The following is a 27882-nucleotide window of genomic DNA, read 5'->3' on the forward strand; positions in this document are numbered from 1 at the left end:
AGCATTAAAGTTACTGCTGCTGGAGTCAAGGCCCCAAGAAATCTTCGTGTGCACACATATGTGCATGCATGAACATACACACAAACACACACACTCGGACCCTCTTACGTGGAATGGCAACACCAAAGTGCTGAGGGTTCTCTGCCACCACCTTCTGCTTCAGCTCGTGTAGTCGGGCTCCCAGAGACCCTGAGAAACAAGAGGAAGGCTGCCAGGTTCTAGCTGGGCTCCCTCCCTTCCCCGCCAGGGAGGAAACCAGCCCATTCTCTGGAGATGTCACCTACCGATCAGAACCACCAGGCGGGGCCGCTCGCCAGGCTGGTGCTGGTACCTGGTCACCTCCTCGTAAGTCGGCAGCTCCTGAGACTCGGCCACTGCAGACGTCTTTCCTTCCTGTGGGCTTCCCAGTCTCTCTCTACGGCCCAGCCGGAAGCTCCTCCGAAGACCAGCTTGGAGAGAAGGGCAGGGGGACACTGTGGTATTTGTCCCAGCATCTCCCTATAGACTTTCTCCACCTGGTAAGACCTGGAGGTGCGACTGAGACCCACTGGCCTCTCCCAACCACATCCTGCTGCAGGATGCACAAGTAATATGATGAAAAGGGGACCACTAGGCACCCAAAATTAGGGTTCAAGGCTACTATCTTACTTGGCATGTGACTGACCTCAGGCAAGTCATCACCCCTCTGAGCCTCAGTTCCCCTATCCATGAAAGGAGACACAAATCTACAAAAGCAATGGGTGCTCCTAGATTGGATCCTGGGTCAGGGGAAATGCTCTAAAGGACATAACTGGGACAATGGCGAAAATGTTGATATGAACAGCATAAATTAAAAAATATATATATATAAAAGAAATTCCCAGAATTGATAATAGCCCTGGATTATAAGAAAATGTCCTTGTCCTTAGAGAACACATACTGAGCTATTTAGGGGTGAAGGGACATGATGGCCACAACTAGCTTTCACATGACTCAGGGTGGAGGATTAAACGTGTATATGCGGGACTTCCTTGGTGGTACAGTGGTTAAGAATCCGCCTGCCAAGGTCGGGGACATGGGTTCAGTCCCTGGTCCGGGAAGATCCTATATGCCTCGGGGCAACTAAGCCCACGCACCACAACTACTGAAGCCCATGCACCTAGAGCCTATGCTCCACAACAGCATAAGCCACTGCATGAAAAGCCCTCGCACCACAACTCGAGAGTAGCCTCTGCTTGCCGCAACTAGAGAAAGCCTGTGTGTAGCAATGAAGACCCAGGGCAGCCAAAAATAAATACCCTTTAAAAAAAAAAGTCTTAAAATGTGTATATGCAGAAAAAGAGAATGATAGAGATAACACGGCAAAGTGTTGACGTCTGGTGAACCGAGATGTAGAGTATATGGAAGTTCTCTGCACAATTCTCACCGCTTTTCAGTAAGCTTGAAGTTACTCCTGAATGAAAGGTTAAAAACCCTTCGCCTGTCTCTAAAGGCCTTTGAAAAGATTTACCAAAATAAAAGAAGCAAAGTTACTTCGGAGACTGGTAAAAGGTGCCACTGCCGTATGGGGGTGGAAGAAACACTGAATAAACTACAATTGGAGTTATGGTAATAATAAAATTGGTATTAAGGTAGGGGTCCTTGTCCAGGGCACTGCTCCCAGTGGCTGGGTGAAAGCTGGGGGCAGGCTGGGGACCCCAAGACCAGGGCAGGCTCAGCTTGGCCTCTGGCTAACAGAGACTGAAGGGAAATGTGGGTCCCACAGACTCAGCTGCTCTTGAGGGGCTCCTGGGTCTCAGTCACCTCTCCCTGACCCAAGAGCCCGCGATGGGCTAAGTTATGCATGGGTGGGGGAAGGGTGTTAAGGCAGGGGCGGAGGAGAGCCCCCATTACTTACCCACATAGTATCCTTTGAAATACCCTTCACAGTCACAGGACTCTGGGAACCAAACAGAGAGAGGGAGGCCAGTGAGCCAGGCTGGACACATGCCCCAGCCCAGAGGCACCCAGCCGTGGGTGGCTAGGCAGGATCCTCTGGGATGGAGTCTCAGAGGGGCTTGGGACAAATGCCATGTTCCAGTCAGCCCTAGGTTTACAAATTCCTCTGTTTCACCCAGTGCTCCATGCTTAGACCACAAACAGCCCTTCTAGACCTGGTAGGGTTCGGGGTCAGCAGGCCCCATTCCAGCCTCTCTGAGTTAGGGCCCGTGAGGATAAGGAGAGGAGATACACTCGCCAAGCCCTGCCGTCCTATCTCCTGCCCGCTGCCCAGGCAGGTCACGTGACCAGCCCAGTCGGAGTCCGGGGAGGGCTGGGCCCGTGTCCCCACTAGCTCTGCATGCCTGAAGGAGCAGATTGGTCCAGCTGGCAGAGCCGGGAGAGAGGTGCCAGGAGGGGTGCCTGAGGGGCACCGCCCCCCCAGGAGGAGGGGGTGAAGGGGCTTGTTCAGACAGTCTACAGAAAAGGGACCTTGTCCATGCGCACAGGGGACAAATACCAGGCCTACCTTTGTCACAGGGCTCATCGTCTGCGGTTTGCACAAAAGACAGATGGAGCAGAGTTAGCAGAGGGGAACCGGGAGGCCCTGCCACCAAGAGGCAGCCACAGCCTTGGGTCCTCAGGAGCCCTCCATCTGTCCCCTCTTTCTCTCCTCCAGCAAGCCTGTGATCTGAGCTGCGGTGCATTATTAACCAAGACTTGCTCTAATTAGTCTTCCTGTGTGTTTCTCATTAGCGGCCCAAAGAAAGCCTGCTCATTACTGGCGTAAGTAAGCAGCCTCAGGGCCAACGTACTCAGCAGCCCCTCCTACTTGAGAGCAAGTCTGGAAAGGCAGCCACACAGCCCAGGGAGCAGCTCGCTGAAGGGTGTCTGCGGAGGACCGGGACCTGCTCCCGCTTTTCTGGGGTTTGAGACTCGCCTGGGTGAGCACAGATGCAGGTGATGGCAGAGCACGGAGCAGGGCAGCCGGCCAGCTGCGCTCCAGTCACCTGGTGTGGTTCTAACCCCCCAACTTGGTTCCGAGCCCCACTCTTGACCCCAGGCTAGAGAGGCCATCCCCTGACGTTTCTTCACCACCAAGGGTTCTAACCAGGGGGCTCTGGAACCCTGTTCCCAACCCCACTTCCTTGACCTCATGAGCCTCTGTTTAACTATCTTGGAAAAAAGGATGACCCTGACTCCACTATGAACCAGAGCTGTTGTGACAATTACAAGGCAAGAAGGTAAGTGAAAGTGTTTTGTAAAAGGTAAGGGCTGCACAGAGTAAAATTCCCAGGTAAAATTCAAGACACTAAGTTAAATGTGAATTTCAGATAAACAATAAATAATTCCTTAGTATAAGTATGTCCCAAATTACTTTCTTTCTTTTTCCAAGCTTTAAAGTTTTTATTTTGTTTTGGGGTCTAGCCGATTAACAATGTTGTGGTAGTTTCAGGTAAACAGCGAAGGGACTCAGCCATACATATACATGTAGCCATTCTCCCCCAAACTCCCCCACCACCGCATCCAGGCTGCCACACAACGTTAAGCAGAGTTCCATGTGCTATATAACAGGTCCTTGTTGGTTAACCATTTTAAATGTAGCCGTGTTTACATGAGAATGTCCCAAATATTGCATGGGATATACTTATATTAAAAACTGATTCACTGTTTATCTGAAATTTGAATTTAACTGGGAGTCCTTTTCTTTTATTTACCAAATCTGGCTGCTAACACAGAGGCGTGAGATCACTCACAGCCATCTCTAACCCCTTCCAGCATCAGTGGTTCTTATGTTGTCAAGGTCAGGGGGCCCCTTGGGGATCTAAGGAAAGCCATGGAGCCTCTCACAGACACAACACAACACCCACGATCTGCACACGATTTTGGAAGCGACATCATCATGCCCTGCAGTGTTATCTATGGGCCCCCAATATAGTAGCTCCTCTCCAGGGAATAGCTCCCCACCACTTACCCCCATTTCTCCTCCTGACCCCTCTCCCCAGCCCCTCCTCCCTCAGGAAGCCTCAGAGCTCAGACAGGAGTACCCGCTCCAGCCTAGCGCTTGCTTCTTCCCCACATGACGTCCCAGGGTCCTAGGGTCCTAACCCCAGCTCCTCCCTGAACTGCTTCCCTGAAGTGCCATCCTGCCAGACTACTCACAGGGGGGCTTCTTGAGGCTCTGGGGACTCGGCAGGGTGCCTGTGGCTCTCCGGTAGTTCAATCGCCTATGGGGACAAAAGGAGATGGGCAGGCCAATGAGCTGGACTAGAGAACCAGTCAGAGGGAACCTTCTGGAAAACTCAAGGAAACCAAGGCCTAGATCCCACAGTGGGGTGCAGCCTGGCACTCCAAGGGCCTCCTGGCTTCACACTGAGTTCCAGTGCAGAGGGACATTTGCACAGGTGCTCACAGGTTCGTGAGGAAAAAACTAAGTTTCTTGCTCTGAGAGATGCTTGCCCAGCCTAAGATGGTCATTCATACACAGAGGGGGCAGAGCCCAGTATCCATGGTCAGTGGTTGGTTGTTACTTTCCCAAAGCTGATTCTCAAGGAAAGGAAGCCCCTTCTCCATAGTCACCCAGCCTCCCCATCTCTGAGGAAGCCGGAAAAGAGCAGAATGACTCTTAGGAGAAGTCGAGGGTGAAAGTGACTCTAATTTAATGCCCTAACCACCCTCTCCCCAGCCCAGTGGAGAGCTCAGCCTGGCACTTTATTTATTTATTTATTTTTAGAGAAACATTGTGTTTAATGGTAAAGGTTAGCACACTCCAGCACTGGGCATGGCCTGGAGTCGAAGCAGCAGGGGTGGGTAGGTGACTTCCACGGAGCCTCACATGGCAAACAGGATGAGGAAGGCGACCATCAAACAGAAGAGCCCCATAGCCTCAGACACAGCCTGGCACTTTAGAAGCAGCTTCCAAGGCCTCATCTCTGAGCTGATACCCAGGGCTCCTGGAGGTATCTAGATTTCCACAATTAAATGCAGCTAGAGCACCTTCCCCCACAACCTGTGAAGCCAAAGATGCAGATGGGTCTGAGGCTGCCCTGAGGAAACAGACCAGCAGTCTTCAAACCCCAGCCCCTCAGAATCACCTGGAATATCTGTTAGAACGTAGAGCTCAGACTCTGGCCCTGGGGTCTCTGATTGAGCAGATGTGGGGCAGGGCCCAGGCAGGGACTGGCTTTTCTAACAAATTCCTAGGGAATGCTAATACGCCTGGGAACCACACCAGGAGAGCCACTGAAATGGATGAATCCTGAGGTTTGGAGATACAGCGTCAGTCCACACCCCTAAAGTGGAAGAGGGCTACAAATCTCAGGAGAGGCATTGCAGGCGTAAATGCCACACCCTCAGGGTTTACACTTCTGGAAATCCAGCCTAAGGAATCAATTTGAAATGTGAGGACCAGACTATATGCAAGATAATTATTACAGCCTTGTAGCAGTGAAACATTGAAGACAGCTTCAAAGTACAGCCACAGGGAAGAAGAGAAATCACTTGAGGTATGACCTTTCTTCCCTGAAGCCTTTCATGCTGGCCCTGACTAGGGCCAGTGCTCCTGCTAAGACCTGGTATCCTCCACCCTCACACCCATCACATTTATATGAAGTGTTCATCTGAACCACTTGTGACTTTTCAGCTAAACTGTCAGCTCCTGCAGGGCAGAAACCATAGTTGCTGCCTGTGAATAAATAGTACATCTCCTGATGAAATATTATATTACCATTAATTAATATTATATTGCAATTAATTGGGCTTCCCTGGTGGCTCAGATGGTAAAGAATCCACCTGCAATGTGGGAGACCTGGGTTTGATCTCTGGGTTGGGAAGATCCCCTGGAGAAGGGAATGGCAATTCCAGTATTCTTGCCTAGAGAATTCCATGGACAGAGGAGCCTGGCAGGCTACGTAGTCCACGGGGTCTCAAAGAGTCGGATATGACTGAGTGACTTTCACTTTGACACTCTTCACTATTAATTAATAGTATGGAATAAATACTATTATTCTATAGTAATGTTAGAAATGCTCATGTCAAAATGTTAAGTTACCAAAAAAAAGAAAAGGCAAGACCTCAAATTCTATACACACCACTCACATAACAGGCACAAGAAAGAAAGAAATTATGCTGTTTAGATAGTGGTGAGACTGGGTAATTTTCTTTTCCTTATCCTCCTCTCCTGTATTTTTACATTTTATTTTTCAACTTGCCCAAGTAGGCATTATAAAATATACATTAATTTAATATAGTACAGATTTATATACACTGACTAAAATCTCAAATAGCCATCACTACCGATGACGAGAGAAGAACCAACACAGGCACAATTGGTACTTTGCTTACAGAAGGACACTCCGTGGGCACCCCCGCCCCGGGGTTTGCTAGCAGAGATTTGGGGCTCTGCCATGTACTTACGCCTCCAGCCACTTTAGAACCACACCCCCTTACAACACGCCCCAGACCCACCTTTCCTGGAACTGCTTGGAAGGGATGAGGCCAGCTCGAAGGTTGGTGTCCCCCACTCGCTTGGCCTGCCACCACGTGGGATCATCCTGACTCACCACCTCCAGGACCTGCCTGCGCTGGAAGGGCAGTCCTGCCTCCTGGCAGGGAATGGCCCGGTCTTCCCGAGGGTTGTAGTGGAAGAGGGCCCTCATGAACACCTGCAGGGGAGGAGCTAGGTGAGACGGCCTGAAAGCACTGACGTGTCTATGCCACATGGAAAGCTGAAGAAGGCTGTTCACAATTAGGAAGAACAAGCAGTGTCCAGAATAGAAGGCTAATCAGAAACCCACCACACCTATTTTCTTACTGTTCTTCGATCATTTTTAAGGGAAATCCATCAAGAATCAAAAAAATGGGGACTTCCTTGGTGGTAAAGTGGTTAAGACTCCACTCTCCCAAATGCAAGGGGCCTGGGTTCGATCCCTGGTTGGGGAACTAGATTCTCCACGCTGCAGCTAAGAGTTCACCTGCCACAACTAAAGTTCCTGCATGAGGCTGCAGAGAGGAAGGAGGATCCCGATCGCTGCAGTTGGGACCCGGTGCAGTCAAATAAATAAATAAATGCTTTAAAAAACATCAACTTGCTAAGCTATTTAAAAAAGAAAGAATCAGAAAACGATTCACGGATTTCCCTTTCCAACCTAAACATCTTCTTATTAACCTTACAATAGCCTCTCAGCCTACATAAAGCAACCATTAGTCTTGGGAGCAAAAAAGCAAAGGCAAGCACAATTTCTAACTCAAATGTTATTTCTGATATGCTAACTGCCGCTAATGATGTCAGCAGCCATCTGTTAAATAAGTAGTCTAGATGTTTTGATAAGAACATAAATATCAATGAAACTACTGTTACCAATTCTTCATCATCACTTTTCAGTGGGTAATTGACAGTCATGTCTTTGACAGCTCAGCCCTGTCTCATCAGTCACATACTTGGCCAACCCCCAGCTCTCTTCTGTACCCAGAAGCCATCCCTCTAGAGAACAGGATGGGAACAGCATTTGGTCCCATTTCTTCATTCTCTTCTATAATTCAGTGGCATGGATTTATTTATTCCTACTTCCAAATCATTATGGCCCAATTGCTTCAACAACAAATAGGGGAAAAAAGGCCAGAGGTTTTCCTTAGACAAATCCAAATCCTTTAGGTGCCAAGAAAAAGAGATTCAGTTAGACGACAGTATGAATTTTCTGGCCGTATATTAATATTATGAGGACAGGGACCCTCATTTAGCCATACATGTCACCAGGCTCCCAGGCACTCAAAAGGCGGCCAGCCCTGACCAAGCGTCTAGCTAAAAGAAAAATATTCAGAAAGGATGGACTAAGAGATAGGCTACCCATTTTGTCCTCCAGGAAAACCAAATCCTCTTCCTGTATCAAGTTAGAACCTGAAGCTGCATATGGAGATCATACCAGCTTGTCCCAGGAAGAACAACCTTCCATCGGGTATTATGTGTGCCCTGGGATTCAACTGAAGGTGCAAATAAGAAATCGTCATATGAAGATGATTTCTTCATTTACGTAAAAAAAACCATCAAAGACATTGTCTGCTATTAATTGCCATTCATCAAAATATTTACTGACATCTACTCTATGCCAAGTGTTTTCATGCCTTATCTTTCCTGCTCCTGGTTCTGGGAGGTAGGGGTGGAAAATTAGTTTTCTTGAAAAAATCAGCATGCTTCCTTCCATCTTCCAAGAGAAGTATGTAATTCATTATGTTCTCCTTTTTGCCTTGGCTGCCAGAAAGTTCAGATCCAAGTTTACTGGGAAGTCAGAGTAATGCCTCTTCCATCCTCCCTACCACCACGTCAGCTCAGGGCTTAACAATCTCTCACCTGGGCTTTTACAACAGACTCCTACCAGGTGCCCAGAACCCCATCTCCACCCTCCTCCACTCACTGCCCTAGGGAGCTTTGTAAAACACAAATGTGATTTCCATCACTTCCCTCTCAGAACCAAACAAGCAAAGAATACCAAAAAACTAAATACCTTTAGGAGCTTCTCACTGCCTCTGAGGCTGTTACTTGGCCTGTGGGGTGCCTTCCCATATTCCCCGGGGGCCTCACCTTTTCAGTGCACCCCACCCTGACTGCCTAATGACTTCCTCCAGCCACTGGGATCTGCTCTCCCCTAATCCAGCAGAGAGGAACTGCTGGGAATTAACCCCTGGGGTACAGCCTGGTGAGAGCTGGTATCTAGATTCCCATCCTCCCCAGCTCTCCCAGCTGTTAGGAGGAATGGAGGAGGCATGGTCTACAGGGGACGCCGAATTCTGAAGCAGGATTAAGTTCTGGTTGTCTGCGGTGGTAACTTGCTGAGAAGACACCCTTTGTTGCACTGGCTACCTTCCCTTCCCCAACCCTGTTCTGCTGTTTCCTGGGGTCACTGGCAAATGCCAAAACTCTGAACAAAGCATTCAAGGCCATTCAGACAGAGCCTTAACCCACCTCACCAGCACACCCCCTTCCTCCTCCTGGAGCCCCACACAATGCACTTTCTCATGGACCTCATACTCCCCTGCCATGTCTGTGAGCCGCCGCTTATGCAGACCTTTCTGCCCGCCCTTCTCTTCTCCCTCTTCTTCTAGGCTCACTGCCAACCCTCCTATTATGTACCACCTTCCAAAGTGCCTAGGGACTTCCCTGGTGGTCCAGTGGTTAAGAATCCACCTGCCAATGCAGGGACACGGGTTCGATCCCCGGTCTGGGAAGCCCATGTGCCACAACTACTGAGCCCTAGAGCCCCATGCTCTGCAACAAGAGAAACCATTGTAATGGGAAGTTCGTGAACACAACTAGGGAGCAGCCCCTGCTCACTGCAACCAGAGAAAGCCCACATGCAGCAACGAGGACCCAGTGAAGGGAAAAAGAAAGTGCCTAGAACTCTGCTGCAGTCCATGGGTCACAAAGAGTCAAACACAACTGAGCGACTGAACTGAGAACTCTGCACAGAATTTTCCTGAAGCACTTATCACGTAACAAGGAGACACTGGGTCCCCAGCCTCCCCTACTGAACCAGGAAACCTCTAAGCTACTAATCATCCTGGTCTCCAGCATCTGGCAGGGCGCTTGGCACAGAGCAGGTGCCCACCAAAGGTAGGCTCCACTAGGTTAAACAAATGGCAGTTACTTAATTGGGCCTGAAGCCGGAACATTTGGTATCTTCTCCTCCTCTTCATGGCCTGGCTTTTCTACTTCAATTAGAAGACTCTTGTCTTTTATTAGTAAGCTACGTCAAATCCTGTTTAGAAGAGATGGGGTACAAATGAATCACTTGGTGACTGAATTGCAGGTCTCTACCGAGCACTTGCTCCGAGGACCAGATGGATGATCTCTTCCCAAGTGACTGTTTCAAAGACAGGGCTGGAGTCCCACCACCCCCACCACCCGCCTTGCCCACTCCCTTGCCTTCAGCTCCGCCATACCTTGCTGTCCTTTAGGCGGTCTTCCTCCTGGGTGGCTGGGATGATTTTCAGGGTGATGGATCCCTGGGATTGTGCCTGAAAGGAGACAGCACATGACCATATCATCTCCCAGGTCTCACCCTCCAGGACATCACATGTTACCTCCCAGATCTGGAAACTCACATGCAGAAGGAAAGTTGGACGTGCAGCCTCCCCTATGACCTGCCCTTCAGTGGTGGCACCCAGATGAATTAACTGAAGCATTTTTATGGGACAAAGGGATAGAACACTTTTCTCTTTTTTTTTCGGGCCACACCATGCAGCTTGCAATATCTTAGTTCCCTGACCAGGGATTGAACCTTGGCCCTGGAGAATTGAAGGCGTGGAGTCCTAACCACTGGAGCACTAGGAAAGTCCCCAGAAGATTTTAAATGAGAGCGTGAGAACAATGCAGACAACAGATACAGCTCTCTCTCTCCCTTCTGACCTCTAGTGCCCCCAAGCACTGCCCTTCTTTTCTCTTGGGTTATTTTCATATCATCGTTCAATTTCATTTTCCTCTTTCCTGCCTGATTTGGGGCTGGTTCCCAACCAGCACTTCCCTGTTGACCTGCATCTTCCCCAGTCTCAGGCCACTCCATCTTCCCCAATCTCGGGTCCCCCTCCCTTCTACCAGAGACAGATGCTGCACCCCACGTGGGGGCCCATGGGGAAGCACGTGTCGGCCCATTAAAGCACATCTCACCCAATGCTGTCCCTGATCCCGCCTCACTCTGGAAAATGGAGACTGGTGCCCAGAACCAGGGGAAAAGGAGAGGGGGCAGAAAGACTGAAGGGTCTGCCTGCAACCAGGGTCCCCTATAGTGGGGGCCTTAAAGAGTGAGCCTCCGAACTTGAGATCTCATCTCATTTCCGCCCCCCCCAAACCATTAAAAGTTAGCAAACAGTGTCGTGCTGGAAGAGGATGCCTGAGGATTATAGAGGTCAGAACTATGACAGGGGCTTTTTATAATTTCAGTTTTGACTTCCATTCCCAGAATGGACTGAGAAGGTTGTTTCCATCCCAGCACTGGCTACCCTAGAATCCCCTCGCAGTTGTGAAATGCAATGCCCTCTTCCAGATGTTTACATCCTAATGATAACTATGCCTTGGTTGAGAAACCATCCCTACCCCTATTGTACAGGGAAGGAAATCAAAACTTGATGATTTGATGACTTGTCCATCAAGGTTACACAAGACACCCCTGGTGGCTCATTTAGTAAAGAATCTGCCTGCCAATGCAGGAGACCTGGGTTTAATCCCTGGGTCAGGAAGATCCTCTGGAGAAGGAAATGGCAACTCACTCTAGTATTCTTGCCTGGGAAATCCCATGGACAGAGGAGCCTGGTGGGCTACAGTCCATGGGGTCACAAAAGAATCAGACACAACTTAGTGACTAAACCACCACCACCACCAAGGTTGCACAATTGTAACGTGATGGAGACAAGATTCTAACCCAGGACCAGCTGACCCCAAAGCCCTTGCTCTCCTGCACTACAGCCTTTTACTCCATATTCCTCAGCTCTTTGGAAGAGGGGACCCTTTCAAGAGGGTCTTCTAGAAGGATCCTCAGGAAACAAGGCTGGGGGTAGGGAGTATGGCTGTGCTGAAGACAGGGTCTGAGAGAGGCAGATGGTCTGGGCACTCCCTTCCTCCTGTCCCCGACACCCTCCACCCCCGCCCCAGTGCAGGGCACACTGTAAGGTCACCAGGCTTGCAGTCTCCCCATGAAAACAGGAAGACTGGGCTAGATCAGCCCTGGCTCCAGGAAGTGCCCTGCTCTGGGTCTCTGAAGAACCACCGCACCCCCGGCTCACGCACGGCACAGACCAGAATCTGGCTAATCTCGTCGGGCCGCTTGTGCAGGACTGTGATCCCGTTCACTTCCCGGAGCTCATCTCCAACGTGGACCAGGCCTAGGAGACACAGGGGCTGACCGTCAGCACAGCAAGGGGTCCAAGGTTCCCAGAGCGCGAAGTTTTAGGCACCTCTGGCACCTGCCTACAGAACCCAAGCAGGGGAGATTCAAGGCTTAAAGGTAGTGGATGGGACTGGGATGAACTTATCCCCAGGTGTGCTGGGTGGCTCACCTCGAATCACAGCCTCACAGCAGCCTGGCAAAACCCTCCAGTTTACAAACAGTCAGCTGAGATTCAGAAAAGTGATGCAGCTTGCCCAAGGCCACACTGCTAAGAAATAATGGAGCCAGTGCACAGATGCAGTTACTTGGCTATAGAAAGCCCATGTTCTTTCTGCCGTCACCTCTGCTTCTTTAAAAATATCATTAACTCTTCCCCTTCCTGGGTGTACAGACATAACTCCAAGGACATCCTTCTCCAATTTTACATGAAAACTGAAGGGCGCCAGAGAAGATGGAGTCAGGAGTGTTAGACACACCTGTCTGTTGGCTTCTGCTTTAATGATAAGCAACTCTGCATATGGGGCCCTATTTGCCACTCAACATGGACACCAGTCCAGAAGCAGCAGCATCACCCAGGACGCAGGAAGGGCTGCAGAAGTCTTGGGCCCACCCAAGACCTGCTGAGTCAGAATCTGCATTTTAACAAGACACTCGGGCCATTTCTGTGCTTGTTAATGGGAGGCACTGGTCTTAGGGCTCCCACCACAATGGTCCCCAGACTTTTGGGGGCAACACTCCCCTACACCAGGAGATCTGCCTCCCAACTTAGTTCCTCCACACACCAAAGATTCTTTTTCTTTTCATTTTTTATTTTATATTGGCGTATAGTTGATTAACAATGTTGTCAGTTTCAGGTGTACAGTAAAGTGATTCAGTTACATACATACATGTATCTATTCTTTTTCAAATTCTTTTCCCACGTAGGATATTACAGAGTACTGAGCAGAGTTTCCTGTGCTATATTCAGTAGGTCCTTGTTGGTTATCCATTTTAAATACAGCAGTGTTTACATGTCAATCCCAGACTTCCTATCCCCTCTCCTGCCCATCCTCTCAGGTAACCATAAGTTTGTTCTCTAAATCCGTGAGTCTGTTTCACAACAGTGATTCTTAACTTGTTTTCTACTCAAACAAATCAGGGACATGAACACCCTTCCCATGGTAACTGAGGCTGGCTAAGGCAGCTGGGGTGTCAGGAAAGGGTGTCTTGCTCCCTAGTTAGGATTTACCTACCAAGCTCAACTACCGCAATCCCCAGGCTAAGCCAATGCACAAACCCTCCTGATCACCCTCAAAGGACTCCATGCCTGACCTATTTTCAAACAAATAAATTTTCTACTGGGCTTAGGAAGGAGAAGAGAATTCCAGTCCGACTCCCACAAAGTAAAGCACATCCCGAACAGGTGAGCCAATGGGAGAAGGAAAGGAGACCCATGACCAAAGGAGGAAGGCTGGGGGGACCATGGCCATGACCGTGGCCAGGCCAGCATTGATGCCACTCACCGCTCCGGTCTGCTGCGCCCCCTCGCATGATCCTGGCCACCACGACAGCCCCTGAGTGCTCATCCCGCCGGATGGTGGCCCCCTGCATCAGAGACAGAGCAGGCAGGCCCCTAAGAAGCAGCCCCAAATCTCAGACTCTGACTCTCTGGACCAGAGAGAGCCTCCCCCTCCCACCCCTGTTCCTCCCTCTGCCACCCCAGGGGGGACAGCCCAGCAGGCACCTTGCCATGCTGAGGACAAAATAAAACCAACATCTCAAATTAGTATAGCACAGCACTTTAAACAAAGCACGACTGTAATGCTGTCACAGCCTCATGTGACAGGTAAGCGACAGGGGCACAGAGAAGGTAAGCACCTTCAAGGTCACCCAGCTTTCTGGGATGCCAAATGCAGTGTTTTCTCTATCACATCACAGCCCTTGCCTCTTGCAAAGACATTTAATCATGAGGAGAATACGTGCCAGCAAATTCTCAACCTGCCTTGAGCCAATCACAGGGTTACCAGGCCTTCTGTTGTTGCCAAGGGGAACCAACTATGCCCCAGGCGGAGCTTTGGGACCAGGACTTGGCCCCCAAAACACGGCAGACATGATGTCTAGGATGAGAAGGGCACTGACAAGCTCTCGTGCACCAGGCAGGCTGGGCTGTGGCAGGGCAGGGCAGCAGTCAGGAGTTGAATGGCCCTGGGTTTGAATCCACTCTGTCATTTACTAAGAACAATGGCCTTCTGTTAGCAAGGAAGCCCCTCATCTTCTCTGCGACTGTTTCCTCTGGGGTGTGGGAAAGCATTTGACTCTTGGGGTTGTTGCAAGGTTAACATTAGATATTACAGGCCAGGCACTTAGTACAAAGTAAGTGCTCAATATGGGCTTCCCTGGTAGCTCAGCTGGTAAAAAACCTGCCTGCAATGCAGGAGACCTTGGTTCAATTCCTGGATTGAGAAAATCCCCTGGAGAAGGGACAGGGTACCCATTCCAGTATACATGGGCTTCCCTCGTGGCTCAGACGGTAAAGAATCTGCCTGCAAGGCGGGAGACCTGGGTTCAATCCTGGGTCAAGAAGATGCCCTGAATGAGACCCACTCCAGTATTCTTGCCTGGAGAATCCCAATGGACAGAGATGCTTGGCAGGCTACAGTCCATGGGGTTGCAGAGTCAGGCACAACTGAGTGACTAAGCACAAGTGTTCAATACATGCTGCTGCTGCTGCTGCTAAGTCGCTTCAGTCGTGTCCGACTCTGTGCGACCCCATAGACGGCAGCCCACCAGGCTCCCCCGTCCCTGGGATTCTCCAGACAAGAACACTGGAGTGGGTTGCCATTTCCTTCTCCAATGCATGAAAGTGAAAAGTTAAAGTGAAGTCGCTCAGTCGTGTCTGACTCCTAGTGACCCCACGGACTACAGCCCACCAGGCTCCTCCGTCCATGGGATTCTCCAGGCAAGACATGCTAACCACTAATTATTGGCTGTAAGTGCAAACACACTGGCACGCTTTATCACTGACTTCATTTGAAGTCCATAAAATGAATGTTGCTGGAAAGAGAGACCAGCAGCTAAGAACCCTGTGGCTTCTTGCCCCTCAGACCATCAAACTTGCCAGCATCTCTGTCCACCCTCTCCTCCTTTTCCCCAAGTCAGAGGAGGGGACCCTCCTGGATAGGCTGGTCCCTCCATCTCCCTCCCTCCCTCTCCTGCATTCTCAATGCCCCCTCCCCAGTGGCTCCTTCTCCTGGTTCTAAAAATATTATCAAGCCTGTCCCATCATTAAAAATGTGGCAGCCCCATCCAGTGGATGCCAGTCTCCATTCCTTCGGAACAAGCTTCTCAAAGAGGCATCTGCTCTGACTCACTCCCTGCCCGCCTCAAGTGCACCAGCAAAAGGACCAGCGACCCGCGAGCTGCCATCTCAATCGCCACAATCAGTCTCCTCTCTCTGATCTTCTGATTTGCCCTTTCCCTGGAATGCTCTCTTAGCCTGGGCCCTGGTGACATCTCTTTCACAGTACTTCTCAGTGACCAACTGGTCTCCTTGGCTGAGTCTTCCTATATCTGTCTTTTAAATGTTGATTAAAGGGCCAGCACTTGGCCCGTGTCCTCTCCTTGTCTCTTTCCATACACGCTTCACCCAGGTGGTCTCAGCCTCTCAGATGGGATTGTAACCCCTTCTGGATGCTGGCAGCTACCAAGTCCGCATCTCTACAAGCCTTTATCTCCTGGACATCTCCACTTGCGGGCACCCATGCCTCTTGAATTCAATGGATCCTAAGTTTCTCTTTATTCCCCCTTTTGAATCATGGTCCCACTGCCCACCTGTCATCCCAGCTGGACACCTTCACTTTATATCCAAGATGCCTCCTCAGATTCCTGCCCAAGCTGGGGCAGTCACAAAGTGACATTAATTTTATTTCTGATGTATTTCTTGGATTCCTCTTCCCTCTTCCCACAAACCAAGGTCAAGCTCTGTCTCTGAACCATATGTATTTGGCCCCCACTCTCAAATAAGTCCTCTGTCTCCCCCTCCAGGTGACTTTCTACTTCATAGCCAAGATGATCTTTCAAACTGAAAATCTGACCATTTTATTTCTTACTTAAAACCCTTCAGTGGCTCCCCACTACCTTCAGAGTCCAGGCAAGCAACTGTGGGTGACAATCCAGTCTTTACGCTCTCCTAATGATCTGGCCTCACCTCTGTCACACTTGACCTCCAATTTGGCCAGTTTCCTGAATCTACCATGCCGTTCACCTTCCCATGGTTCTGCTCATGCAGTTCTACTGGTAGAATGCCCTTCTTCTCCCCCTTCCCTCTGGAAAAATTCTGTTCTTTTTAAAAAAAAATTTAGCATGGGCATCACCTCTTCCAGGACACCCCAGTTACTACCTTCTGTAAACTCTCAGAGGGTGATGACTAAGTCTATTAATTTTTTTTGGCTTTGCCATGGAGCATGTGGGCTCTTAGTTCCCCAACCAGGGATTGAACCCGCAGCCCCTGCACTGGAAGGACGGAGTCTTAATCACTGGGCCACCGGGGAACCCCATGGAAGTCTTAACTCTCTCTGAACTGCCCACACCTAACATGGTGCCTGGCACACAGGAGGGTTCACGGTGTGTTTCCCGAGTAGATGGATGACTGCCCCCATTTTGAAAGTAAAGAATCCAAAGCAGAGGAGAACTCTGGCCAGTGTGCAGAAGCGGTTCATCTGAGGTCACTTGGTGAAAGTTGACAGTGAAGAAGGCCAGCTGTGGTATTCTCTAGGGCACGCCCTCAATTCTCTGGACTGCTGCTACTTCCCTCCATCTAATAAACAAATCTGTCCCTTAGCTCGGTAAATCAATGCTGAACCGGGACCAATGATAACAATCTGTCAGCTACAAAGAAGAATGGCTGCTACCCTGGGTTTCCTCAGAATTCAAAATAGAGGTTGGCCAACTTTTTCTGGAAAGGATCAAGTATAAATGTTTTACGCTTTGCAGGCAACACGGATTCCATTGAGTCTGCTGTTGCCATGTAAAGGCGGGGCCCCTAGACTTGTAAATGAACTGGATGGCCAGGCACCAAAAAAACTTCATTTTCAAACACTGACTGGCTTGGGTTTGGCTGTTGCATCATAATTTGCCAACCTCTTGTTCAGAGCATGATGATCAGGGCTGCCCTGAACAGTTGTACAGGTTCTCAACTGCACAAAGGAGCTTGGCCACAGCAAAGGGAGGCTGAATCTACCCAGAGAAAGGAGTACTCTGCACACAGTGGTGTCACAGGGACTAGCGGCAGCCTTGACAAAGCTGCCATCACTTACTCCAAAGACTGCAGTGGGGGGGTCCCTTCCTGGGTTTCTCAGTGGGTGGGTGGGAAACAGGGAGAGCATGGAGAAGAGAGGTAAGGACCACATACCAAGGGTTCTTTGTTTTTCACCAGGCGGACAATCTTCACTGATTCTTCATCAAAATCCTCGTCGATATTATCGGGCAGAGGGGGAAGAACGGGGTCAAAATTCTTCTGAGCGACTGTGTCGTGTACCATGAGCATGGCCTATCATGAAAGCAAGACAACAGAAGGGCTAGCCTCCAAAGCACATGGGGGTGCAGGGGACCTAGCCAGGGGGCAGTGGTTCAGGGTCCCAGATCTCATGCCAGAGAGATGACCTCCCCAGACACTTAGGCTGAGGAACCCTAACTCAGAAATCTCCTTTCCTCAGTTTCACGGCCAAGCACTCCTCCTATCCCCATCCCGGGAGACACAGATGCGTGGGTAGGCAGGGACTGTGGCGTGACTACCCTGAGGTGGGGGGTGGACAGCAGCTGGAGCAGCTCCCTCTCATCACTGTGCACGGAGGCGGCCTGCAGCTCCTCCATCACCTGCAGGGGAAGGAGAGAGAAGGCCACAGATGGCTGCAGTTGCTGCGAGCCTCCTGGGAGTCACCCAAGGCGAAACCCTGCTCCCTGGGCCCCCCAGCCATGACTACAGCACCAGGGGGCATTGGACCCTCAGTCACTCCAGATCTGTGGCTCCCAGGGAAGTCATTCCAGGGATCAGAGAGCATGAGAAGCCTCTACAGGCTAATCCTAATGGGAGCTAATTTATGAAGGCTTTCCTGGGTGCTGTTTGCCTCACATGGATTAACTCTCACAACAAACTAGATGGAGCAGGTACTATTATTTGGCCATTTCACTGGTGAGAAGTAAATGAGAGAGATTAAATATTCTGCCCAAGGTCCCCAAGGTAGTGAATAGCACCACCAGGACTTGAACCTGGGCTTATCTAGCTCTGTTGTCTCTACCCTCACCATATTTTCCAGATGAGGAAATTGGGGCTCAGAGAGGTTGAATGACTTGTTTAGGGTCACAGAGCTAATATTAGAGGCAGTGCTGTGCCTAGGAGCCTGGCAACCTAACCTGCTCCTAATGGCATCTCACAGGCAAGAAAGGCAGGGAATCTGCCCCCATCCCTCGCTAGGCTATCTGCTGGGGTGACATGATTTTATTCAGAAACTGGCTTCAGTAATCAACTAGGACAGGTCCACAAGAAATAAGGAAGGATTCCTTTAAAAAACAAGAAGCCTAGGAATTCCTTGGCAGTTCAGTGGCTAGGACTCGGCATTTTCACTGCCTGGGGCCCAGCGATCAAAGCCCAGGGTTCAATCCCTGGTGAACCCCACAAACCACTAAGGAGCAGCCAAAACAACAAAAAACAAGAAGATGCAAGTCCCTGGACCCAGGACTTCACATCGGGCCTCACAAAGCACAGATATGCAGTGTGCATGTTTGACCTATTCTTGTCGCCAGCCCTCAACTGTTTGGGAACTGCTCTTATCACAGCTGGGAAAACTGACTTTCTCGGGAACACACAGTAAGTGGGTGTCACCATGTCGCCATGGCCCCTGGCCCTGTCCAAGGCTCACCAGTTTCTCCCTGCCTATCAGGAGGCCCAGGGAAGAGGTGAAGGGGAGGAGACGTTCTTCACCTTGGGGCTCCTGAGCCCTGATGGTCCCTTGCTAAGCAATGGCAAGCAGCTAGGGGTGGGAGAGGGGCTGAGGCCAGAAGGAGAAACTGGGGGCTTACATCCTCGGCGAGGGCCACAGCGCTGTGCAGGACGGGGGTTGGACTTTGCCTCTCGTAATAGCGAAGCTTCTCGTGAATCTGCAAACACAGCCGAACTCAGGCTGGGGTCTCCCAAGACAACTGTCCAGATGTACCCTGGATGTCACACAACCCACCCACAGCTGTGAGGATGCCTGGGGCTGCAGACCAGGTCATTCAGAGGGCAGCATAAGGCAAAGACCTTCCTGGGGCAGAAAGGACTTTACCTTCATTAAATAACTGAGGCTTTTTTCACTGAAAACATCCCTCAGAAAGCCCATCTCTTCCTTGTGGTTGGAGTCAGGTCTCAGCTGAGAGGTCAGTAGTGCCAGAGTTTCATGCAAACCTGAGGATGGAGTGAGAAAAACACAGTAGAGCCAATGCAGTGGCTACTTCCTGCCCCACGGGACCCCGAGCAGACCTTCCAACAGTATGTCAGCCCTGCCGGGGGCACATTTTCTCCCCCCCGGCTCTCATTCCCAGGGCTCCAAGCCAACGCCGGTAGCAGCTGCTTTCTTTGCTGCCCCGGGTTGCTGGGCAGGCTCTTGTCTTCAGGACTGTGGCAGGCCCGGCCCCGGGAGACACTCACCGGAGTCCTCAGACAGCACCGGCATGTCTGTGCCCCTTAGATCTCTGTCTGTGGATTCTGGGAGAAAAAGAGGGGATGGGGTGGGATGTGAAACTCTGGCAAGCTTATTCAATCAACAAACAGTGATTACACGTGTACTGTGACTGTCCATGACCAATTCGGGGACAGAAGGGATGGGAACAAATTCTCCACTCAGTTTTTTCAGAGAGGAAGGAAAGAAAACCAAGCTTGCTTTGTGCTCCCAATGTGTCAAGCACTGTCCTGGCGATTTCATATGACATTTTTCTTAATCTCTTCAAAGCCCTGAGGAACGGACATTAATATTTCCATTCACCTGATGAAGAAACAGAGGCTGTGGGGAGGGCCGTTCAGTAAATTGTAGATCAGAATCTATACTCCGTTGGCCCTTCCAGGCGGGTATCAGGTGAGAAGTGGTCCCTGCCTGACAGCGGGTGCTGTCCTTCACAGCTCGCCCCTCCTCTGTGGCCTTCTAAGGGGCTTCTCTCAAGTCTGCTGACTGTCAACAAGTACCTAGCTGGGCCTACAAGCCCCTCCTTTCCCACCATTCCCAAGCCCCAACCAGAAGCGATCCTGCCCCCAAAATAGAGCGTAAAGAGGAGGCGGAGAGAGGAGAGTCGTGTCTACTATGCCGGCGGGGGGAGCCCTATCTCGGCAGGCCCCCCTACGTGTTTTGCAGCACGTGGATCTCAAAAAGTCCTCCTTCAGAAGGGGATAAGGAAGAGTAATGATTCATTCATTCCGCAAACATGGAGCCAGCCCCACAGCGCCCGCCCGAGTCCCGCGGACACCAAGACGCAGAAGAATGGTCCCCGGCCCTCCAGCCACCGCCCCGCCCCCCTACGCCAGACTCACCCTCTGGCTCCTTCGAGCTGTGCCCCCAACTCCCCCAGGCAGCCAAGCACGGACTCCGGCTCGCTTTGGGAAGGAACCTGTGGGACCAACAAGGAGCGCGGCTGGGAGAAGGCGAGGCAGGACCTGGGGGACGCTGGGGGCTGTCTCGGAGGATGCGGGCCGGCAGGAAAGGAGCGGTGCGCATGGAGGAGGGGGTGGGCGCGGAGAGGAGGCCAGGGACGGAGGGGCGGGGACTGAGTCCCCCCCACCCCCGCTCTCACCAAGCTGGGGCGGGGGGGTTCCCTGGGCCGCGAGGCTGCCTGTGCAGGAGAGGCGGGTCTTAGCCCATCCTCCCCTCCTTACGGGCCTGAGTCCGTGGTCCATCGCCCGCGCCGGTTCCTACCTGGGAGAGCCGGGATCTCAGCTCCAGACCCGGAGCCGCGCGGGTGCCTGGAGCCTCGGCGGCCGCTGGCTCCGCCTTCCCGGCCCCTCCCTGCTGCGGCCGCGCGGGCGGGGGTGGCGGAGCGGGAGGAGGCGAGGCGTGGAGGGGAGGAGGAGGAAGGGGGCGCGCGGGGGGAGGGGGAGGGGCGGAGGGCGCCCGCCGCGTCTGGCACCGCCAGTCCCCTGCCGGCCTGGGCTTCGCTCTCCTGCGTTGTACCCCCTCCTCCGTATCCTCCCACCCGAGCCTCGAGGAGCTCCCTGCCTTGTGTCCCCAACCAGGGCACACAGCCAACCTCCCCTCCGCCCCCGTCGCCCGCACATTACCCACCCCCGCTCCCCCCACCCTCGACACACACACACACAAACCGAGTACTGAAAGGTGGACGCTTGCTTAACACAGATTTCGATTTTGCAAACATTTATTGCGCGCCTTCCAAGTGCCAGGCGCTGTGCCAGGGGCTGGGGGTTCCGCGAGCACCCAGGCAGGGATACTGGATTTGAGAGACTCCCAGGCCCGGAAAGGAGGACCGGTCAGACGCCAGGGCAACTCGCTGTAACAATACAACGATGCTGGGAAAGATTTATCGGTGCGCGGGGCCCTGGGGGAGCGGAGAAAGGAGAGAGAAGTCGAGTCGGGAAGACTGCAAGGCTCGATTCTGCCCGGCTGTAGTAGGCGGGGGTGGATCTGCCGGGAAACGGCGGCTCGTGTGCAGGGGCTTCTCCTGGGGGACCTGCTCTGAAATAGTCCTGACGATCGCTGACTTTTATTGTGCTGTGTCTGTGCCCGAGATACTCCTCAAACCACTTCGAATCGCATTAACTCCTGAGCTACAGACCATTATTATTTCTGCTGTGTGATTGAGGAAAACTGAGGCTCAGGGAAAAGGACGTGTCTGGAGGAAAGGGTAGGAGCTGCGGGATGAGTGAGCAGGTGGTTGTGCGTATTCGAGAGTGAGGAGTGGGCCATTGAGCCCCCTCCCCTACGCCCCCAGCACGCAGCACGTACCCCGAGCGTGGACCCAGGGGTTAAGCATAGGAGTCGGTCTAGGGCTTCATCATGGAAAGGAAATGGATCCACAGGCCCCCACAGCCCGCGGTGCCTGGGGAGGCTGTCAGTGGCAGAAGATGTCATGATCACATTTCCCCTCCTTCCTCAAAAATTATCTACACCAGTGCTTCTCAAAATGTAATGTGATTACAAATCCTCTGGGGGTTGTGTAGGGCTGGCGTTGCACCAGATGCTGCATTTCTAACAAGCTCCCAGGTGATGTGATGCTTCTTGTCTTAGGACCTCACTTTGAGTATGGAAAGACTACTCGAGACACGTTTTTACCAGGGATGCTTAGTCAGAGAGATATCAGGATCAGTCTGATATAGGGTCAGCTGACTTTTGACATGAGCACCAAAAAATGTGCCAGAAAAATCTAGATATTCTGGGATGGAGGAGTCAAGCCCAACCTCATACCACGTACAAAGTTCAATTTGAGAGGGACCATAGGCATAAACATAAACTAAATTGAGAAAACTTCTAGAAGAACACATAGAAGTATATCTTCTCAATCTTTTGGAAGCCGATGATTTCCTAGAAAGGACATAAAAAGCACGGACTCAAATCTGACAAGCAAAATTTTGAATTTCTGTTTATCAAAAAAACACTGTCAAGAAAATAAATAGGCAAGCAGCAGACTACTCATAATTTATATATGACAAAGGATTTGTACGCTGAACAAAGAACTGCAACTCCATGATAAAAAGGACAAAAAACCCAACGAAAAATCAGGCAAAAGATATAAACACACGCTTCACGAAAGATGATGTATAAACAGCCAATAAGCAAACATATGAGAAAGTGCTCAACCAACATTATTTGTCTTCAGGGAAATGCAGAGTAATCCACATGCAGGTACCACTTTGCATACACTGGAGGGTTAGAATGAGGAACACATGAGGACGGGGAGAATTTAAAACCCAAACTGCTATGTTACAAGTATTTCACAGTACCATCACTTCCAAAAGCTGTTTGGCAACTTCTTCAAAAAGTTAAGCATACATCTCTCCCATGATCCAGCAATTCCACTTCGAGATATTTGTCTGAGAGAAATAAAATCTCTGTCTACAACACCTGTACAGTACATCTTTATTCAGTACATCTTTATTCAGAATAGCCAAAAAAGGGAAACAATTAAGGATGTCCATCAACAAGTGCCTGGATAAATAGTGGTACATCCTACAGTGGTTTATTGACTCATCAGTGAAAAGAGACTATCAACATTATTCAAAGATTATCCCCACAGTGCAACAACATGGGTGACTGCCAAGCAAATTATACTGGATGAAAGAAGGAAGACATGAAAAATACATACTGTTTGATTCTTGTGGGGTTGTGATCTTGATGTTGTCACTGCACTCAGAGGCTTTGACTTGGCTGGCCCAGAAACTCAGTTTACTATTATTATTATTATTATTATTGTTATTATACAAATTACCCCCAGAAATACTAACAGACTGACTTTAAGAGGAGGTGTCAAAGAATTGTTCCCTCAAGAAGCACCAGATAGTTCTGCAGAAGAACTCTACCAAACATTTAAGGAACAGTTATCCTGAACTCTTCTAGAACATAGAAATAGAAGGAAATCTTCAAAATTCTTTTTATGAAGTGGGCATAGCATTGATACCAAAACCTGCCAAAGAAAGCAATACACACATACATCAAATACATCAACCCTAGACACCAGTCTTATTTATTTAAAAAAAAAAATCCTAAAAACTATATTGGGCTTCCCTAGGGGCTCAGACGGTAAAGAATCTGCCTGCTATGCAGGTTCAACCCCTGGGTTGGGAAGATCTCCTGGAGAAGGGAATGGCTACCCACTCCAATGTTCTTGCCTAGAGAACTCCATGGACAGAGGAGCCTGGTGGGCTGCAGTCCATGGGGTCACAAAGAGTTGGACATGACTGAGCAACTAACTTAAAAACTGTATTAGCTGATAATGTCACCAAAACACCAGAAGAATAATACAAAAGCTCAAGTTGAGTGTATTCTAAAAATGTTTTAATACTTGGAAATTAAATGGCTTAATATCTGGAAAATCTGTTAACTCCATATAAGGTAGTCCATTAATAGAATAAAAAGTGAAATTTTCATATTATTATGTCCATAGATTCTACAAGGGCAATCATATATGATTTTCAAATATATCTTTCAGGTAATTCCGTCACGGTCCAGTGGTTGAGAGTCTGCTCTCTCGCTGCCAAGGGCCTGGGTTTGATCTTTGGCCGGGGAACTTAGATCCCACAAGGTGTGTGGCAAGGTAAGCAAACAAACAAAAACTTTCAAAAATATATATCCTCTCCTACATATATACCCAAGAGAAATGAAAACACAAAAACTTATATAAGAATGCTGAAGCAGTATTATTCATCATAGCCAAAGGTCCATCAATTGATAAAGGGATAAAGAAAATGTGGTATAACCATACAATGGAATATTATTTACCAATAAAAGGAAATTAAGGAGAAGGCAATGGCACCCCACTCCAGTACTCTTGCCTGGAAAATCCCATGGATGGAGGAGCCTGGTAGGCTGTAGTCCATGAGGTCGCTAAGAGTCGGACACGACTGAGAGACTTCACTTTCACTTTTCACTTTCATGCATTGGAGAAGGAAATGGCAACCCACTCCAGTGTTCTTGCCTGGGGAATCCCAGGGACAGGGGAGCCTGGTGGGCTGCCGTCTATGGGGTCGCACAGAGTTGGACATGACTGAAGCGACTTAGCAGCAGCAGCAGCAGCAAGGGACTTCCCTGGTGGTCCAGTGGGACCACTAGAATACACCTTGCAATGCAGGGGACACTGGTTTGATCCCTGGTCCAGCAAGATTCCATATGCTGTGGAGCAGCTAAATCCGTGCACCTGTGCTCCTGAGCCGCTCCACAACAAGAGAACCTCGGCAATGAGAAGCTCACACACCACAACAATGAGTAGGCCCTGCTGGCAACAACTAGAGGAAGCCTTCGTGCAACAAAGACCCAGCACACCCCAAAATAAAATTCATTAATTACTTTTTAAAAAAGGAAGTGAAGTATATGTGCCACAACATGGAAGAACCTCAAAACATAATGCAAAGTGAAAGAGGCCTGTCCCAAAAGACCACATATTGTATGATTTCAATAATATGAAAATTCCAAAATGGGCAAATCTATAGAGGCAGAAAGTTGGGAGGAGAGAGGTTGGGAGGGATTGATAATGGGCGTGAAGTTTCGTCCTAAGATAATGACAATGGTTTAATTAGATTTATAGTGATTGTTTTACAACTGTGAATATAAAAAACCATTGAATTGTACGCTTTAAATGCATGAAATTTATGGTATGTAAATTACATCTCAAAGTTGTTTTTGTAAAAAGTAAATGGTCTATATCCTCCAAATAAAAGACAGAGACTGTCAAGATAGATTTAGAAAGACTTAACCAAATGTTAGCTAGCAGAAACTCACTTTAAACACAAAGACACACATGTTAAAAGAAAATGAATAAAAAAAGACTTAGCTGGGAAGTGCTGAAAACTGAATAAGGAAAGAAAGCTGAAGTGACTACGTTAATATAAGGCAGAGTGTTAGGCGCTCATTTGTGTCCGACTCTTTTCAACCCCATGGACTGTAGCCCACCAGCCTCCTCCATGGGATTTTCTAGGCAAGAATACTGGAGTGGGTTGCCATTTCCTTCTCTAGGGGCTCTTCCCCACTCAGGTATCGAACCCATATCTCCTGCATTTGCAGGTGGATTCTTTACCACTGCTTCCCCTGGGAAGCCCCAATATAAAGTAAAGTGGACCTCAAAACAAGGACTACTGCCAGGGATAAAGGGATAAACTGATGAGGGATCAGTTAATCAAGAAAATATATCAACCCCAAATGTGTGTGACTGTAATAATCAAATCTCAAGGTGCCTAACCATCACCAGAATAATTTAACATCACTCTTGGTATGTTGGCCAATATGGGTAAATGAGAAAAAGAAATAACAGGCATAAATACTATAAAGAAGGAGGCAGCACAGATGATACATGTTATGTGTAGAAAACCAAGGGAATTGACTAAAAGTAGATATTAAAATTCAGTGACTTTTCTATGAACAAAAAGAAGTATAATTCATAATGAAAGAAAAATTCCAAACTAAAATATGTAATCAACCAAGATTAGATTAAATACCAAGTTCTAAACTGCACAGGAAAAGTATTAATAAAAGACCTATTGATATATGGTAAAGGAGAGACACTACAAACTGCAACTCAGGGAAAAGCACAGTTCGATACCATAAATACATCAACTCATTCCCAGATAGTCTCTAAACCCAGTGCAATCTCAATTAGAATATAAAGAGAGTTTGCAGAAGGAACTCATTAAATGGTACAAAAATTCATCAGGAAAAATAAGCATTGGTGAATAGCAGGAAAATTCTGAAAAGGAGAAGTTATGGGACTGGACTTGGGGGTGGGAGTGGCATTAACCCTTTCAGATACGAAACATTTCTGAGATGAAAACTATTTTTTAAAACTTTGTGCAGAAGAAACGATCAACGGCTAGACAAATAGAACAGAATAGAAAGTATAGAAATAGTCCTCATGTATATGGTAATTTAACTTTTAAGAAAGATGACATTATAAATAAGTTGGGGGAGAGAAATTACTAAAAAAAAAAATAATGCAACTACATGCAAAAGAATCAAACTGGACTACTTTCTCACACTAGATACAAAAATTAGCTCAAAATGGATTAAAGACAAATGAATCCATCAAACTCCCAGGAGAAAACCAAGGCAGCATACTTTTTGACATTGGTCAAATGTCTTTGCAATATTTTTTTGGATTTGTCTCCTCAAGCAAGGGAAGCAAAAGCAAAAATAAACAAATGGGGCTACATCACAATAAAAAGCTTTTTCACAGCAGAGGAAACTATCAACAAAAAGCTACCTACTGAATGGGAGACAACTTTTGCAAATGATATATCTGATAAGCAGTTAATATCCAAAATATATCAAAAATTCATACAACTCAACATCAAAAAAAAACCTCAATTAAAAAATGGGCAGAGAACTAGAATAAACATGTTTCCAAAAACAAGATGTAGATGACCACAGGCACAGGAGAACAGACGCTACATCACTAATCATCAGCAAAATGAAAGTCAAAACCACAATGAGATATAACCTCACATCTGTGAGAATGGCTACTATAAAAAAAACAACAAATAAACGTTGGCAAGGATGAAAAGAAAAGGGAAGCTTCATGCACTGTGAGTGAGAATGAAAATTAGTGCAGCCAGTATGGAAGACAGTAAGGGGGTTCCTCAAAAAGTTAAAAACAGAACTACCACACAATCCAGCAACTGTACTTCCGGGTATTTTTCTGAAGAAGAAAAAAACACTAATTCAAAAAGATATACACACCCCTATATTGAATGCAACATTATTTACAACAGCCAAGATATGGAAGCGATCTAAGTGTCCATTGATAGGTGAATGGACAAAGAAGATGTGGTATATATGTATATATATATAATATATAATGAAATATTACTCAGCCATAAAGAGAATAAAATCTTGCTATTTGCAACAACATGGATGGACCTAGAGGTATTACACTAAGTTGAAGCCAGACAATGACAAGTACTATATGATTTCACTTGAATGTGAAATCTAAAAAGCAAAACAAATGAACAAACCTAAAACAGAGAAAGACTCATAGATACAGAGAACAAATAGGTAGATACCAGAGTTAGGGTTCCTTGGTGGCTCAGATGGTAAAGAATCTGCCTGTGGGAGACCTGGGTTCGATCCTCACGTTGGGAAGATCCCCTGGAGAAGGGAATGCCTACCCACTCCAGTATTCTTGCCTGGAGAATTCCATAGACAGAGGAGCTTGGCAGGCTCCAATTCATGCGGTCACAAAGTCAGACATGACTGAGCAACTAATACTTTCACTTTCAGAAGGGAGAAGGTGGAAAAATGAATGAAATATGCGAGAGAGAGATTAAGAGGTAAAAACTTCCAGGTAAAAAATAAATGTCAGGGAGATGAAATGTACAGTATGGGGAATATAG

At 48.7% G+C, this 27882-nt stretch overlaps 1 protein-coding gene across 1 annotated transcript in view; it reads right to left on the minus strand.

The window, feature by feature from the left end:
* Window positions 1-20843, minus strand: part of MPP3 (MAGUK p55 scaffold protein 3) — a 29353-nt gene extending 8510 nt beyond the window's left edge. The window contains exons 1-16 of the mRNA XM_070389892.1: window positions 20750-20843; window positions 20368-20444; window positions 19495-19551; window positions 19133-19251; window positions 18888-18965; window positions 17604-17684; window positions 17221-17358; window positions 13334-13415; window positions 11741-11826; window positions 9892-9966; window positions 6424-6620; window positions 4120-4184; window positions 2486-2506; window positions 1877-1918; window positions 285-449; window positions 109-189 (exon numbers count right to left, since the gene is read on the minus strand). Of these exons, the coding sequence (XP_070245993.1) occupies window positions 109-189; window positions 285-449; window positions 1877-1918; window positions 2486-2506; window positions 4120-4184; window positions 6424-6620; window positions 9892-9966; window positions 11741-11826; window positions 13334-13415; window positions 17221-17358; window positions 17604-17684; window positions 18888-18965; window positions 19133-19251; window positions 19495-19519 (1255 nt within the window). The 5' untranslated portion in view covers window positions 19520-19551; window positions 20368-20444; window positions 20750-20843. The remainder of the gene's footprint in view (window positions 1-108; window positions 190-284; window positions 450-1876; window positions 1919-2485; window positions 2507-4119; window positions 4185-6423; window positions 6621-9891; window positions 9967-11740; window positions 11827-13333; window positions 13416-17220; window positions 17359-17603; window positions 17685-18887; window positions 18966-19132; window positions 19252-19494; window positions 19552-20367; window positions 20445-20749) is intronic.
* Between the last annotated feature and the right edge of the window lie 7039 nt (window positions 20844-27882).

Source organism: Bos mutus, chromosome 19, assembly GCF_027580195.1.
Source record: "Bos mutus isolate GX-2022 chromosome 19, NWIPB_WYAK_1.1, whole genome shotgun sequence".
Classification (NCBI taxonomy): Eukaryota; Metazoa; Chordata; class Mammalia; order Artiodactyla; family Bovidae; genus Bos; species Bos mutus.